The sequence below is a fragment of the Conger conger genome, chromosome 18 (genome assembly GCF_963514075.1).
Source record: "Conger conger chromosome 18, fConCon1.1, whole genome shotgun sequence".
NCBI lineage: Eukaryota > Metazoa > Chordata > Actinopteri > Anguilliformes > Congridae > Conger > Conger conger.
The window spans coordinates 5,465,182-5,480,000 of NC_083777.1; the positions used below are offsets into that span (position 1 = coordinate 5,465,182).

Here is a 14,819-nt window from a genome sequence, read left to right on the forward strand (position 1 = left end):
AGTGATTTACTGATAATATGTTGTAGCTCTGCTGACGTTATGAAACATCATTAGCATGGAAGGATCAGTCACAGGAGGGCATGTACCCACTTTTCTCACCTTCTCACCGTTTTTTCCGGTTGGTTCCACATGCCAGCACTGGCACACAGCAGTGTACTTACGACTGCCTGTTTAAGACGCAATACAATCCTGGAAATCAGTGTCTGTGTTTAGACAGAAAGAGTCTTGTTTATGAACGCCATATTCAGATAACGCAAGATAACATGTCATAAAACACCACAGGATACGCATTTCCAAAACCTGGATAAGTATTTTATTGATAACTGAATTACATTTCTCTTTTATACATATTTCATAAATGATACAGGATTTTACATTTTTTTTGTTTTTTTTCTCATCTCTTTCAATATTACAGCATCCGATGCCAACCGAAGAAACAAAAACAGAATACAAAGAAAAACAATAATGAGATCCTACATCCTGCTTCAACCTTTATTTCTGAAACTTTTTTTATTTTTAAAACATCTTTTTATAGTCTTTGATAAGTGCACGCAAACAGGATAAAACTTTAAAACAATGCACGCATCAAAACAATAAAGAAAAAAGAAAGGGTGTATGAGAAAAACGAAAAGGAAAGAAAAGAAGTGATTAAAGGGACGGGGGGGGGGGACGTGCACTCTGGGGGGGGGGGGCCTACATGCTGTCTCTGGTCTGAGCTCGGGAGAGGGAAGGGGCAGGGGGTGGAGCGCTGGGGGCAGAAGGGCAGTTGTAACCACCCCAGGGGTCACAACCGTCTCCGTTAGGCCCGCTGAAGCACCCTGTCTGAGGATGGACACAGGGCTCGCTCCTACTACACTACAGCTCAAACACGGGCCTCATAGCTACACACGAAAGAGGTCAGGGGTCAGGGGTCGGGGTGGGGGTGGGGGTGGGGGGTCAGCTGGCCCAACCCAAGAGCCACAGCAAGCATCCTCACTGTTGCCCCGGGCGACCAGGATTCCATTTCTTTGTGAACGGCGCTCTCCAAAAATCAGTATATTTTTTAAAATTGTTCATTTAGTTTCTTTTTTTAAATGTCTTTTTTTAAATATAATTTTTCCCCTTGTAAACATACATTCATGCAACACCCGCTTTAGAATAAAGTTCCCTATATCTGATATATTGAATTTTTATTTTTTTTGTTTTGGTAAAAAAGGAAAGTAAAGGAAAAAGAACGAAACGGTGTGATGAGATAAAGGTATGGAGATGGGGTGGAGTTGGGGCGGTCAGGGAGCAGGGGGCAGTCAGGGGGCGGAGGGTCCCCCCCTCCCAACTGCCCCCGATATACGACCGTATCGATCATGTGACTCTTCAGAGAAAACATTACAGATCACATTATCGATCATGGAGGGTATTATTGATCAGTATCCATGTATCCATGTACACACTGGATTGTACTTGTCTATGTGTGTGTGTGTGTGTGCGTGTGTGTGTGTGTGTGTGTGTTGGGGAGGGGGGCGGTGTCAAGGTTTAAATTTTATGTGGTTTTCACTTGGCCATCTTAGCCCCACAGCTCCTCCCAAACAGAAAGAACACATCATTGTGCCTTCACATCCACCCATGTAAACTCCAGGCCCCCGTGTCTCAAATCTCCCTCAGACTGACAAACTAATCTTACAAACGCTATTCAGCGCTACCGTTTCCGTTTGCTCCTTTTGCCAAAAAAGAAAAATCCCTGTTGTCATCCTGACACCACTGCAGTTCCTACTTTCTATCAAGACGAGGCGCTCCCTCTCTCTCACACACACACACACACACACACACACACACACACACACACGTGTACACACTCGTGCTCACGCACAAACAAGAGCGTGTACACACACGTACACACGTACACACACACACACACACACACACACACGTGCACACACACCAGCAGCGGATGCAGCCGATAACAAGATACTCTCTCTCCCTTTAGCCGGTGTCTCCAGCCTGGTAGAGCAGGGCGATTGTGCTTTACAAACCAAGAACAGACGACTGGAGGCTTCCACTCTGGGAAGCTCACAGAGGCCTGGCTGCTGCTACATTAAATCAGACACAGACCAGAGCTTTCAGGACTATCCCTCACAGCGACACACAGGGAACTACAGGTAGAGCTCAGCAAATTAACTACGGAACAGAAAAACAGATATGGCTTTAAAAACCACAAAGGCTCGGGTCTGGAGAGAAAACAAAACAAAACATGACAACAAAGAAAAAGTTGAACTACTGTTCTGCGAGGTGCCCCACTCACAACTGTGGTCACAACTGTGCATCTAGGCTAGGTGTGTGAGGGAACCAAATATTTATGAACCAGCTGCAAATGAATAGCCAACTCATTTACTCAACAAAAGGTTGCGAATATGCACACCTAGTATTTTAAGCCTCTTCTCATTATCAGAATGTCCAACTTGACTCCAGCAATCATCTTAAAAGCTAATATTTTAGATGGGAATAAACAGGAAGAAAAACTTCTGAAAGACACACTCAGCTCAGTAATTGTAATTAAACAGTTTAATCCTATTAATCTCGTAAATATCTTTCAGATGGAGGATGCGTTTCAGGGAGCAGGTGCCAAGATGCGCAAGCATTTCTCTCCAGCAAACCTTCATCTCAAACAAAACTCAGAGCACGGCTAGAAAATATGACACTAATCTCATTTCAATCTTCCCTTTTTTAAAACTGGAGAGTCCGTAGGCTGCTCCACAGATGTACACGAAAACGACAGCAGCTGTCAGACCAAAACAGACGACACTGGATACCAGCACAATCCCCCTGTTAACTGGCACCCTATAAACATTAAGACGGTTCCACTCGCTTGCTGAAACATCTAAGCAAGTTTTTAAAGTCGGTTTCTCCCATTGGCTGATACCCCTATACAAAATCCGAAGATGGATCCTCCCACTTATTGACACCCCTACGTTATGTTCCGAGGTGGTTGCTTCCGCACATCAACACCGCTACACTCTGTAACCCTCAGAATCTCTGTGGTGAGGGACGGAACAGCGACGCCAGTCGCACTGCACCCTGGGTATTAGAGGCAACGAGGCACTGTGGGAGATGTAGTGAAGTGTTTAGTTTGTTTCTGTGACGGTACATGCAGACCATGAGCAGCACTCATTGCCTCGGGTTGGACAGCGGAGAGAGGTGGAGATTGTGCCTTTACACGGTATCCCTGAAAACAGCAGGTATCAGCACATGAGTCTGCCTACACAGCGGCAGAGAGAGGGTGTGTGTGTGTGTGTGCGTGTGTGTGTTTGTGTGTGTGAGCGTGTGTGAGTGAGTGTGCGTGTGTGTGTGAGTGTGTGTGTGCGTGTGTGTGTTTGTGTGTGTGAGTGTGCGCGTGAGTGTGCGTGTGTGTGTGAGTGTGAGAAACCGTGAGAATCTGTGGGACTGCGTGGGATGGACGGTGAAGCCACATCAGTGTGTGGGTGCGTATGATGGACTGGATGGAAAAAGAAGGGGTTTCTTCCCCAATGAGAAAAAGTCATCATTTTGATTGATTCTCCTTTTTGTCTTTTTTAACAAAGTTGTTATTATTATGGCTTTCAAAATAAAATGTTCCAAAAAAATTATTTGGAATAATTAAACACACAGTGATGTTTTTTTGCCTAGTAGCACTCTCAGCCACACACACCAGGTCCAAACAGGAAGTCACAGACAGGAAGTGCAACGTCACCTGCCCAGGCAGACACAGGCTCCTGGTAAAGCTCTTTATTAGCGTATCAGACATTCAGCCGCTGTCCGTCATACAGAGGGAGGGGGTCTCCGTAGGGGGGTAGAGAGGAGTGGCAGCATATTTGGGATGTGGACGCTGAGACCAACACAAACAGGAAAGAAGAACCCTGCCAGGAGAGGGGGGGAGGGAGGGAAGCAACCAGAAGGTACTGTCCCTTCCCACAACACGTCTGGAGTGGCAACCAGGAGGTACTGTCCCTTTCCACAACACGTCTGGAGTGGCAACCAGGAGGTACTGTCCCTTTCCACAACACGTCTGGAGTGTGGAGTAAAGTATGGAGTATGGAGAGACACGCCCTGCAGGGTCCTTCTTTGCTCTGTGACATCCCCCAAATATCCAGTGACGGCCGGCCCCTCCCTCGCCACTGAACCAGCACAGGAGGGCTGAGAGAACATGAAGAGTACAGTGGAAGAGAGTCACAGGAATAGCACTGTGGCCAGCTCCTCTGTGTGGCTACTGAAAGCAGGTTTTTTTTTGGTTTTGGGGTGGGGGTGGGGGGGGGGGGGGTCAGGTGCGGTTGCCATATTCCACTGGGGGAGGGAGTGGGTGGTGAGAGGGGTGATTTCATCACCCAACAAAATGCATCCCCTCTGTATCGATGTCTCTTGTCCACAAACTGAAACGCTGAGGTCACTTCCTGTCCGGCAGCATGACTTCCTGCACCGAGCCAACACGTGCCGCTCCTTTTGCGGTTTAGAGTAAAGTTTGTTTTCTCGTCCAACTTCCTTGCAAATCATTGTTTCGTCCCTCCTTCGTGAGAAGTGATCAGTTTGTTGTATTCGTTAGCCTCTCTCCTCTGACTCTGATTTTTATTATTTTTCTTGGTTTTCAGTCAGAAAAGTAAAAAACAAAAAAAAAACAAAAAAAGAATAAAAAACAAAAAAAACTTTTCCCCCATTGCTGAAGTGATGGGCTGTTGGAGAGAGAGACAGGAGAGATGGAGAGAGAGGGAGGAGGGCAGCAGAACGGGGCGGACGGAGAGAATGAGGGATGAATAAGAGGGAAGGGAGGGCGTGGGGGGGGACTCTTCCCATCAATCCTTGCTGGTTGTGAGCTGCTGGACTGGGAGCTGCAGTTGGAGGGGGTCCCGCAATACAGCTTCAGATCACTCCGCCTGAGAGGGAGAGAGGGAGAGAGAGAGAGAGAGAGAGAGAGAGATGAGAGAGAGAGAAGAGAGAGAGAATCACTTTTTAATCATCCAAAATGACAATGAAGGATTTAATCTGGCAGACATTAATTATATATTCCACAAAGCATTATTTGATTTTCAAATAAGATGTACCTGGTTTGTGATAACGATAGTGAATGCAAAGAAAATTGAGACAATTATCAAACCAAAAACACAAACAGCAGCATAAACCAAATGTATGCCTAAAATTGTGAAAGGCTTAAAACATGCAGCCAAAAAAGAAACAAAGCTATAACAATAAACAACTATAGAACTTGAAGAATAAATCAATCAAATTCAGTTCCGGGATACGTGGAATCGCTGAAGCACAACAGTACCAAAATAATTGGCCTTAAAAGATGGAACCATTTGGGGAGACAATTTAATGAAATCCCTCAAAAAAGATTTCAAATATAATTAGAAAATAATTAAAGAAAAACTACATCACCTTGAATCATCACTTAAAAACAATTAAAATCCAATCGATAACCCAATCTCATCGCTAAAAAAAGGCTCTAAAAAACTGAGCAGCAGAAGTTATTCAACCTGGTACAAGGCTCTAGTGGCTTCCCTGACACCTGGAACTGACATCTCCGATTGTGAAGACAAATAGGATCCTCAAAGTTACCGAGGCAATCGTGCAAGCAAATAAACATGTCCACCACGTTTGCATGTTTCATTGACTTGCATTTGATTCCGTCTGGCACCAAGGCCTACTCAAAGTAGCGTGGGGTTCAAGTTTATGACAATAAAACGTAGGCACACGGAAAACCAGCGTGAGGTACGAACTGGCAATCAAAGAGTTCTTCACGCAAGGTGTGAAGGTGTGAGAGAGGGCTGGAACCTCAGTCCAGCATTGCTGAATATATACGTAGATGAATTAAATAGTGGTGTAGCTGGGACAGCGTTCAGCTCCTGGTCTCACAGTGTTTGACAATGAGCTCAATCGTTCGCTCTATGCGCGTGACCCGGTCCTGCTGTCGCGGGTTAAAGCATGGAGGGTGGAACTGCTGGAGCAATACAGTCAGCAGTAAAAGACAAAGATCGTGATCTTTCAAGAGAAGTCCAGATGTCTGGAAAACAGACACAAATGAACTGTAGGTAACACCACCCCAGAGCTCAGTCTGAATTACCTTGCCTAGGTCTGACAGGAATGCATCAGGGACTTTTTGCATGGCAGTAAACGAATTAAAAGAAAATGCTGGGGGAGCGATATATCCAATAAAGAGACAACTTTTCAAACTAAATACCACAATTAGAATCTGATCGAAAATATTTTATGGAGCAGTTTGGCCAATCGTGCTTTACGGAAGTGAGTCTGGGGTCCACTCAGTCACCAAAACTACACTGCGTGGGACACAAATCCAACCGAAACCTTACATGCACAATTCTGCAGAAATGTTTTACAAATACAGAGGAAAACACCAAATAGCACAAGCAGGGCAGAACTGGGCTGCTTTCCATTGGCAATACCGACAAAAAAAGCCCTAAAACTCTGGATGCACCTTAAAACAAGTCCCAAAAATACGATCCAGTCCAAAGTGCTATGATCCCTGAACTGAACCCTGAAAGAGTCCCCTCAGTCAGGTGGTACTGAAGATGACCAACTCTGCAAACTACCCACCATGCTCGGAGATACACTGTTAACCAGCCACACATCAGTCTAACCCAAATTATGCAACAAACAAAACATATGTATTTCAAACATTGGGATAAAGAAAGCAAACCAGGATTAAGTTGCTATCGGACCAAATATATATATTTTTTACATCATCTGTCAGTGATAGAGATGGTTTCAGACCAAATACAGACTCAGTGGCCACATCCTAGCAATTGAAAAAGGCAGACACAAAGACTCATGGTTACCAAAATCAGAAGAAATATGTAGTCACTGTAAGACAGGAGAGGTGGATACAGACATGCACATCTTCTTAAGGGCAATTTGTTACGTTACAACTGCTGGATATTTGGGTGGTAAAGCCCAATACAGCTACATAATAGGCTGATAAGAGTCATTTCCTCCTGAGGGTTATAAAGGCATACGTCAGTCTCTTATGTAGCTGTATTGGGCTTTACCACTCAAATATCCAGCAGTTGAAACATCAGTCACTGTGGAATTTCTGCTAAACTGTAAAAAATACTCCAAAATACGAAAAGCATTCTTCAACATTTTTTGAAGAATTATAAAGAACTTCACTTGACTATAAAAGGATGAAAAATATGCAGTCCTTCTCCAAAAATAACAATATTTCAGCTTGCCATAACCCGAGTGACCATTATAATACGCACAATAAATACTTTTTTATACCTCTATCGATTCAGCATTAACATTGTTAATGTTGCTGTGGTTGTTGTATCATTATTAATTACTGTACAGACGTACTGACGTGCAGATTTCTGCGTACATTGGCGATATTCACACTTGTATTTCCTGCCCATAGAGCAGACGGGAGAGGCGCACCTCAGCAATGTCGCCCTTCAGTTTGTTATACTTCTCGATATCGAAGCGGGTCCTCTTCACGCCCTTGTGAAAGAACAGGAGGAACTGTCTGTCTCTGGCGTCGGGGTAGATGTACTCCTGGGAGAGGGGTGTAAAGTGAAAGAAGTAAACAGGCGTTTCAGACCGTGAGAGGGTGCACATGGGGGTAAGAGGGTTTCCCAAGAGAACAGCTTTCCAAGGGAGCGGCATGATGAAATGGAAAATATAATGTCAGGCTATTATCTAATATTAGCTCGCAAAATAATGGTAAGCAATTTATAGAAATGTAACGCTGTAGGCCAGCCCTTCCCATTTTGAACTTCAGCACAGAAAGACCTCGGCATCATGTTGATTTTTACAGCACTGTAGCTGTCAAAGCTGAACTCAATGCAATGTTGCCTTGAGGTTGCAGTAACATATTATTGTCACCAGGTCAGCTATGATAACTGGACCAATTGCATGAATTACTGTTGCATAGTAGTGCATGTTGCACGCATAAATTAGCTGTGAAAAAATTAGACAAACCTGTTCGATCTGTTTTCATTAGCATGGTTATAAGAAATTAATCACCACCCACGTGACGCCTCTCTGCCAGTGAAAATGCCGTATTTGCCCAAGGTGGACAGTGCCGTGGTATAACATGAATTCACTGATGGACATGTATTAATTAAGCATGAATTTTACTTTTAATTAGTTAATGTATTTGTTAACTACTAACTAGTGTATTAGTTACATGAATAATTATACATTAGCAAACTATGATGTAGTTTCTAACATGAATTAATGGCATACAAACAAAGCTGTGCAGATTTGCTTCTCAGTAGTTAGTTAACTCCATTAGCTAACATCATTTCATGTAACCTTATTGTAAAGTATAGCTATGGCTCCTGGTGTACTGATACAGAGAAGTGGTTTAGCTTTTTAAACCGTATGTTTGCTCTTAGACTGGCGGAGCTTAATGTTTTTTTTGGGCTAGAAATGTCTGAAACGCCTGAATGGATGGGTGCGTGTGGGTTGGTGGGTGGGTGGGTGAGGGTGGGTGAGGGTGGGTGTGGGTGGGTGTGGGTGGGTGGGTGCGGGTGGGTGGGTGCGGGTGGGTGCGGGCGGGGGTGACGTTCCTGCCCCCGGAGCCCTGCAGAGAGGCGCTCACCTGGCGCGTGAGGACGAAGTAGGCGTACATGGCCATGGCGGTGGCGTAGGTGATGAAGTACGTGACGGGCTCCATGATGTCCCAGGAGTACTCCCACCAGGTGAGGCGGGCCAGGATGCCGAACTGCGTGGCCATGTAGGCCACGCCCCCCCACAGCACCCAGGTGGTCCTGCGGGCCGCCTTCCTGCTCAGCTCCTCCCGCACCTGCGCACGGTTTCACCACCGTCAAACTCAACCGCGACCACGCCCTGACAACCGCAAACCCCAACTCCTACTGCACATTCCAAACCTCAATACCAAAACTGAAAATCCAATCTAGACTGACTTTCACATTTGATAGTTACCAAAAAAAAAAAGTTCCCCATTGATTCTCAACTGAAATGGTCTTTTCTGCCAAATTTCTTTATAAAATGAAGTTATTTTGAGTGGCTTAAGGCTGACTCATGCTTCAGTGACAAAGCGTCATGCGACAAAAGAGTCTACAGACAGAACTGTGTCCCACAGCGTTTTGGATTTATAGTCCAGTGACTGCGCATTGTTATTAAAGGAACCAGCTTCTGCACCAACCTGTCCGTTTGCCGGCTAACTATGGAAAACAAAACATATTCATTCATGAAAACTAGTTGCCTAGTACACTAGTATCCTCGCTATGGCAACCTTTTGTCTTCGTTTCAGTCGACCAATCACGGCTGCACGACACTTCTGACGGGCGTCTGTGACCTTATACTGCTCAAACATGTCGGCTTGACATCGAAACGGTCAGATCAGATTGTTTGCATAATCCGCAGACATGTGACAGAGATTGTGTCACAGAAGCACCAACCAGCCTTTAGAGCACACAGCTTCCTCACTGAGACTGCTCTCTCACACGAGCGTTTGTGACGCTCATTAACAGCCTAAAGCAGGGAATGAGAGAGGAGACGGGCCTTTTCCAGCGGACGGAGCTGGGAGTTGAGGTCCTCCAGCCGGCCCACGATCTCGCGCTCCTTGCCCAGCTGGTGCTCCTCGATGCGCAGGGTGGTGTAGAGCTGCTGCACCAGAAACTTCACATCGTTCAGCCTCTCTGCCTCCTCGTGTGCCAGCAGGTCTGAGAGAGAGAGAGAGAGAGAGAGAGAGAGAGAGAGAGAGAGACAGAGAGAGAGAGAGAGAGAGGGAGAGAGAAAGAGAGAGAGAGAGGCAGAGAGAGACAGACAGACAGAGAGAGAGAGAGAGACAGACAGAGAGAGAGACATTACTACACCTCACTCTTACCCACATTATTTATTCAGTTTTCAGGAGTGCAGGTAACCGTGAGTTACTCTGAAGAGCTTCTTTTCACTCTGACTGCACACCCCCTACTGGTGAGAGGAGTAACTGCAGGATGGTGACACAGGGTCCCTCCATCATCAAGTGAAGCTAAAGGCAGTTATGCAGGAGGACATGTCACTGGCACGCTCAGGACTTCATATCCCGCTACGGGGCTTTCTCACGCCAAAAACCATTCCAGCACAAGCCACAGCGCGGCACACAACATCCGTCTATTGGGAGACATCTGTGACCTTCTCACTAGCGGTGATATTGTGGCCATGTAATGCCAGCATATCCAATTTCACGGGATCATTTTCATTGATGCCTTCAGATACGAAAAACTCATACCTAATTCATGTAGACTAAAGAAAAGCGAAGTAAATACGCCCTCTGCCCTACCTCTCCTGGGTGGCCGCACCAGGTGTGTGGTGTCGTTGATGACCAGGTTGAAGTCATCCAGGAGCAGTATGTCGATGCCTGTAGAGGAAGCCACCCTCGCACCGTCTATGGAGAGGGGGAGGGAAGGAGAGAGAGAGAGAGAGAGAGAGAGAATCACTCAGGGAAACATGCTGTACCTCTGTACCAAACAGGAAGACAAGTGCTGGAGCAGAACTTATTTCCTTCAGGAAGGTAAATGCAGGCTAGCATGCATCAAACCAGCACGCCTTCCTAAGTATATACTGCCAGAAGCTGATTTTGTTAACAGTGCAGTCGACTGGCTGATTTCAGTAAATGTGAGCTGCAGAGTAGCCTGTGTGTGATGTAAAGGTGGGTATCTGTGGAGTAGCAGAGTGAGTAACTGTGGAGTAGATGTGTGTGGTGTAAAGTACCTGTGGAGTAGATGTGTGGTGTAAAGTACCTGTGGAGTAGATGTGTGGGGTAAAGTACCTGTGGAGTAGATGTGTGTGGGGTAAAGTACCTGTGGAGTAGATGTGTGGGGTAAAGTACCTGTGGAGTAGATGTGTGTGGGGTAAAGTACCTGTGGAGTAGATGTGTGTGGTGTAAAGTACCTGTGGAGTAGATGTGTGTGGTGTAAAGTACCTGTGGAGTAGATTTGTGGGGTAAAGTACCTGTGGAGTAGATGTGTGTGGTGTAAAGTACCTGTGGAGTAGATGTGTGTGGGGTAAAGTACCTGTGGAGTAGATGTGTGTGGTAAAGTACCTGTGGAGTAGATGTGTGGGGTAAAGTACCTGTGGAGTAGATGTGTGGGGTAAAGTACCTGTGGAGTAGATGTGTGGGGTAAAGTACCTGTGGAGTAGATGTGTTTGGTGTAAAGTACCTGTGGAGTAGATGTGTGTGGTAAAGTACCTGTGGAGTAGATGTGTGTGGTAAAGTACCTGTGGAGTAGATGTGTGGGGTAAAGTACCTGTGGAGTAGATGTGTGTGGTAAAGTACCTGTGGAGTAGATGTGTGGGGTAAAGTACCTGTGGAGTAGATGTGTGGGGTAAAGTACCTGTGGAGTAGATGTGTGTGGGGTAAAGTACCTGTGGAGTAGATGGCTACGCGGTCGATGCCCCGGTCCTCGGCCTGGAGCTGCTGCAGGAAAACCCCCACACAGTCGCTGAGTGGCTTCAGGGTGAACTGGCACCTCTCCCTCCGGGACGGCAGACTGACAGAGATCACTGGGAGGCCATTCTGATACGCCACCGTCACCTCTGAGCAGAGAGGGAGGGAGAGAGAGAGAGGCAGAGGGGGAGAGGGGAGGAGAGAGAGGTGTTACAACCTTTAGTCGCAAGCTTCTGCTTACAGTTGTGCATCTTTGCTGTATGCACTTCTGGGTTGTACCAGATTGGTCATTTCCGCTTCTGCTTCCCGCCATCCACTACAACATCCACACCCTCACCTGCCATCCACTACAACATCCACACCCTCACCTGCCATCCACTACAACATCCATACCACCTGCCATCCACTACAACATCCACACCACCCACCATCCACTACAACATCCACACCACCCGACATCCACTACGACATCCACTACAACATCCACACCACCCGACATCCACTACAACATCCACACCACCCGACATCCACTACAACATCCACACCACCCGACATCCACTACAACATCCACACCACCCGCCATCCACTACAACATCCACACCCTCACCTGCCATCCACTACAACATCCACACCACCCGCCATCCACTACAACATCCACACCCTCACCTGCCATCCACTACAACATCCACACCACCCGCCATCCACTACAACATCCACACCATCACCCGCCATCCATCCACTACAACATCCACTACAAAATCCACACCACCCGACATCCACAACATCCACACCATCACCTGCCATCCATCAGGCACCGCTCCGCCCACCCACTCCCACTCTAAACAGCCACTCGTCAAAAGCGAATCCCAGCCACGCTCCGGAGGCGATCAGCGGCCGTAAAATAAGAATGGGATTTCTCGTTCCCCACTTTCTCCCGCTCGGAATTACGAGGTTCCCGGGGAGGCAGATTTTCGGGGCCGGCTGAGTGTAGCGTTTACGAGCGGTCTGGGCCTCCACTTTATCTTTGAATATGCCGGGCTCTAAAAATAAAGAAGCCAAACACATTTATACTGGACAGCGTCGCGGAGGGACTCTATACAATCAGACAGCCGCAGCAGTGGAGAGCTGGCACTGAAACAGAGCACTGCAGCATCAGGGCCAGAGGTAACTGCCGGCTGCAGGTCGCAGGCTTGATTCCCCGGTGGGGCACTGCGATAGTACTCGGTAGTTTAGGTTAATTGTTTTTAGTGAAAATATCCAGCTGTGGATTGGACATCAGGTGAAAGAATGTAAGCTGAGGCACGGTGCTGCATAAGAACATCTGCTAAACGGCTGAGAGCGGAAATGTAGCTGAACAGGTGGCAAACGGCAGCGCAGACCGACAGGCTGACGGACCGGCCCTGTCCCATCCCGAGGGCACGGACCGTTAGTTAAAGTCTCCGGCAGCACGGCCTGCCACACGACTGAGAGAGACAGGGGGAGATGAGAACAGAGGGATGGGCTGGAAGAAAGAAGGTTGAGAGAAGATGGGGGTAGATTGAGAGAAAGCTGGAGATGGAGAGAGAGAGAGAGGGGGGAGAGGGGGGAGAGAGGGAGAAAGGGAGAAAGGGAGAGGGGGGAGAGAGGGAGAAAGGGAGAAAGGGAGAGGGGGGAGAGACAGAGAAAAAGAGAGGGGGGAGAGACAGAGAAAGAGAGAGGGGGGAGAGACAGAGAAAGAGAGAGGGGGGAGATGGAGAGAGATGGAGAGAGAGAGGAAGAGATGAGAACAGAGAGATGGGCTGGAAGAAGGAAGGATGAGAGAGGATGGAGGGGGGGGTAGACGGAGAGAGAAAGGTCTAGACGAAAGGGAAGAGATTTCCAGTTGATGGGCGTGCCAGCAGCAGATATCTGTGGCTGATTCCAGAGGGAGATGACAGATCTCCACGCTCCTGACAGCTCTGGCTCCTCCGTCCCCCTGAGGGGAGGGCCTGCAGCGCCGGCTCCGGCCAGCAGATGGCGCTGCGACAGTGTGAACGGGGATTCCCCCTCGTCCCTCCTCGTTACGGCCCGGAGCCCGTGAGTCTGCATACGGCTCTGCCCAGCTCAGCACCCCGGCTCGGCCAATCAGGGGCCGCGGCCGCCACATCGCCGGGCAGAAGTCCAGATGCGGCAGGAGCGCGCTCAAAGTGGACACCGCGTTCCAGACCGCCGCGATCCCCAAATCCCCTCCCGCCCCGGCCCGGGAACCCCTGTACGTCAGGACTCAATCCGAAAATCCCCCCCTTCGCACCTCCTAGCCTTCACCGGGTTGCCAGATTGATCCCGCGATCGTAGACGGACGCGTGGAACCGTAAGCCAGACGTGACCTGGCATTACATTCCATTTCACTGCGCTGGGCCGAGAGAGACCTGCCGTGTCCGTTCCGTTAGAGGACTCGGCGCGAGGCTTAAGAACAGGGAAAAGATGCGTCGGGTTGAGGACTGCGAAGCTGTCAGCTCGCCCACGCGTTGACACTTGTAATCCGCGCCATCATCTGGCAGCCCCGCTACGGCTTTGCGAACGGCTCGCCGCTCTGATTAAACCCGCCGTTAACGCTCGCCCGTAATTGGCACTCAGGAACGTCCGATCGCCATAGCGACGTGATGGAGGTGTGCTGCTAGCTGGGTCTGAAAGAGAACACTACAGTAACAGCGCTTAGCAGCATCCCTGCAAACTGCCAATTAGATCATGTAATAGGCATAATTAATCTATTACCTAATGCCGAACACATGATCTGCTCAAAGGAATTATGCTCGGGGTGTTCGAGGAAGGCAGATTCACAAGTACAGATTAGTACGGTGAGATACAGAGCAGCTGGATATTACATTCCAGAAAGTTCTATCAGATATCTGCTGCCCTGTGCTGACCCCATCTCCACAGCCTTAACGTGGGAGGACTAGCCTGGAATTGAAAATACTGTCTATCACCACTCCTAAATCAGGCCACCGGAAATTGTCGTTTCATTTAGCTCAGCTCTGTGTGTCACTGTACATCCTGTTTGTCAGGTGGAATATAAAGCCACTTCATAAGGCCAATCTCAACTAAAAGTTCATGAGTGTTAGAAAGTTCACCACAGGGAAATACAAATGCCATCTACCATGAGTTTACCTGCATAACAAAATGAAGGCCTGTCAGTTTACCGGTGAAGATCGCTGGGCTACAGCAAGGCTACACGTACAGCATACTGAACTACTATCAGCCTCTCAGTAATGCGCTGACCTACTGAATTATCAGTTTAGCGGGATACATTACTGAACCTGATCTGTATCTTTGCTCATAAATACGTTGTCCATGTTTTTAAAGTGAATTTTATTCACTGCCAACTTATTAGAATAATGAAAATGGCACGTTCTCTGCAGAGGAGAAAGGGGTGTCAGAACGAGCCTCAGTCCATCTTCTTTATGACAGGACAGGGGTAAATATTGGGCTGGCCAAACTAATGAGCCAGCTC

At 47.7% G+C, this 14,819-nt stretch overlaps 1 protein-coding gene across 1 annotated transcript in view; it reads right to left on the reverse strand.

The window, feature by feature from the left end:
- Positions 1-290: 290 nt before the first annotated feature.
- The window catches only part of mcu (mitochondrial calcium uniporter), a 75,070-nt gene continuing 60,541 nt past the window's right edge, over positions 291-14,819 (reverse strand). The window contains 6 exon segments of the mRNA XM_061228379.1: positions 291-4,874; positions 7,390-7,506; positions 8,558-8,761; positions 9,484-9,644; positions 10,244-10,348; positions 11,329-11,499. Coding sequence (XP_061084363.1) covers positions 4,794-4,874; positions 7,390-7,506; positions 8,558-8,761; positions 9,484-9,644; positions 10,244-10,348; positions 11,329-11,499 — 839 coding nt within the window. The 3' untranslated portion in view covers positions 291-4,793.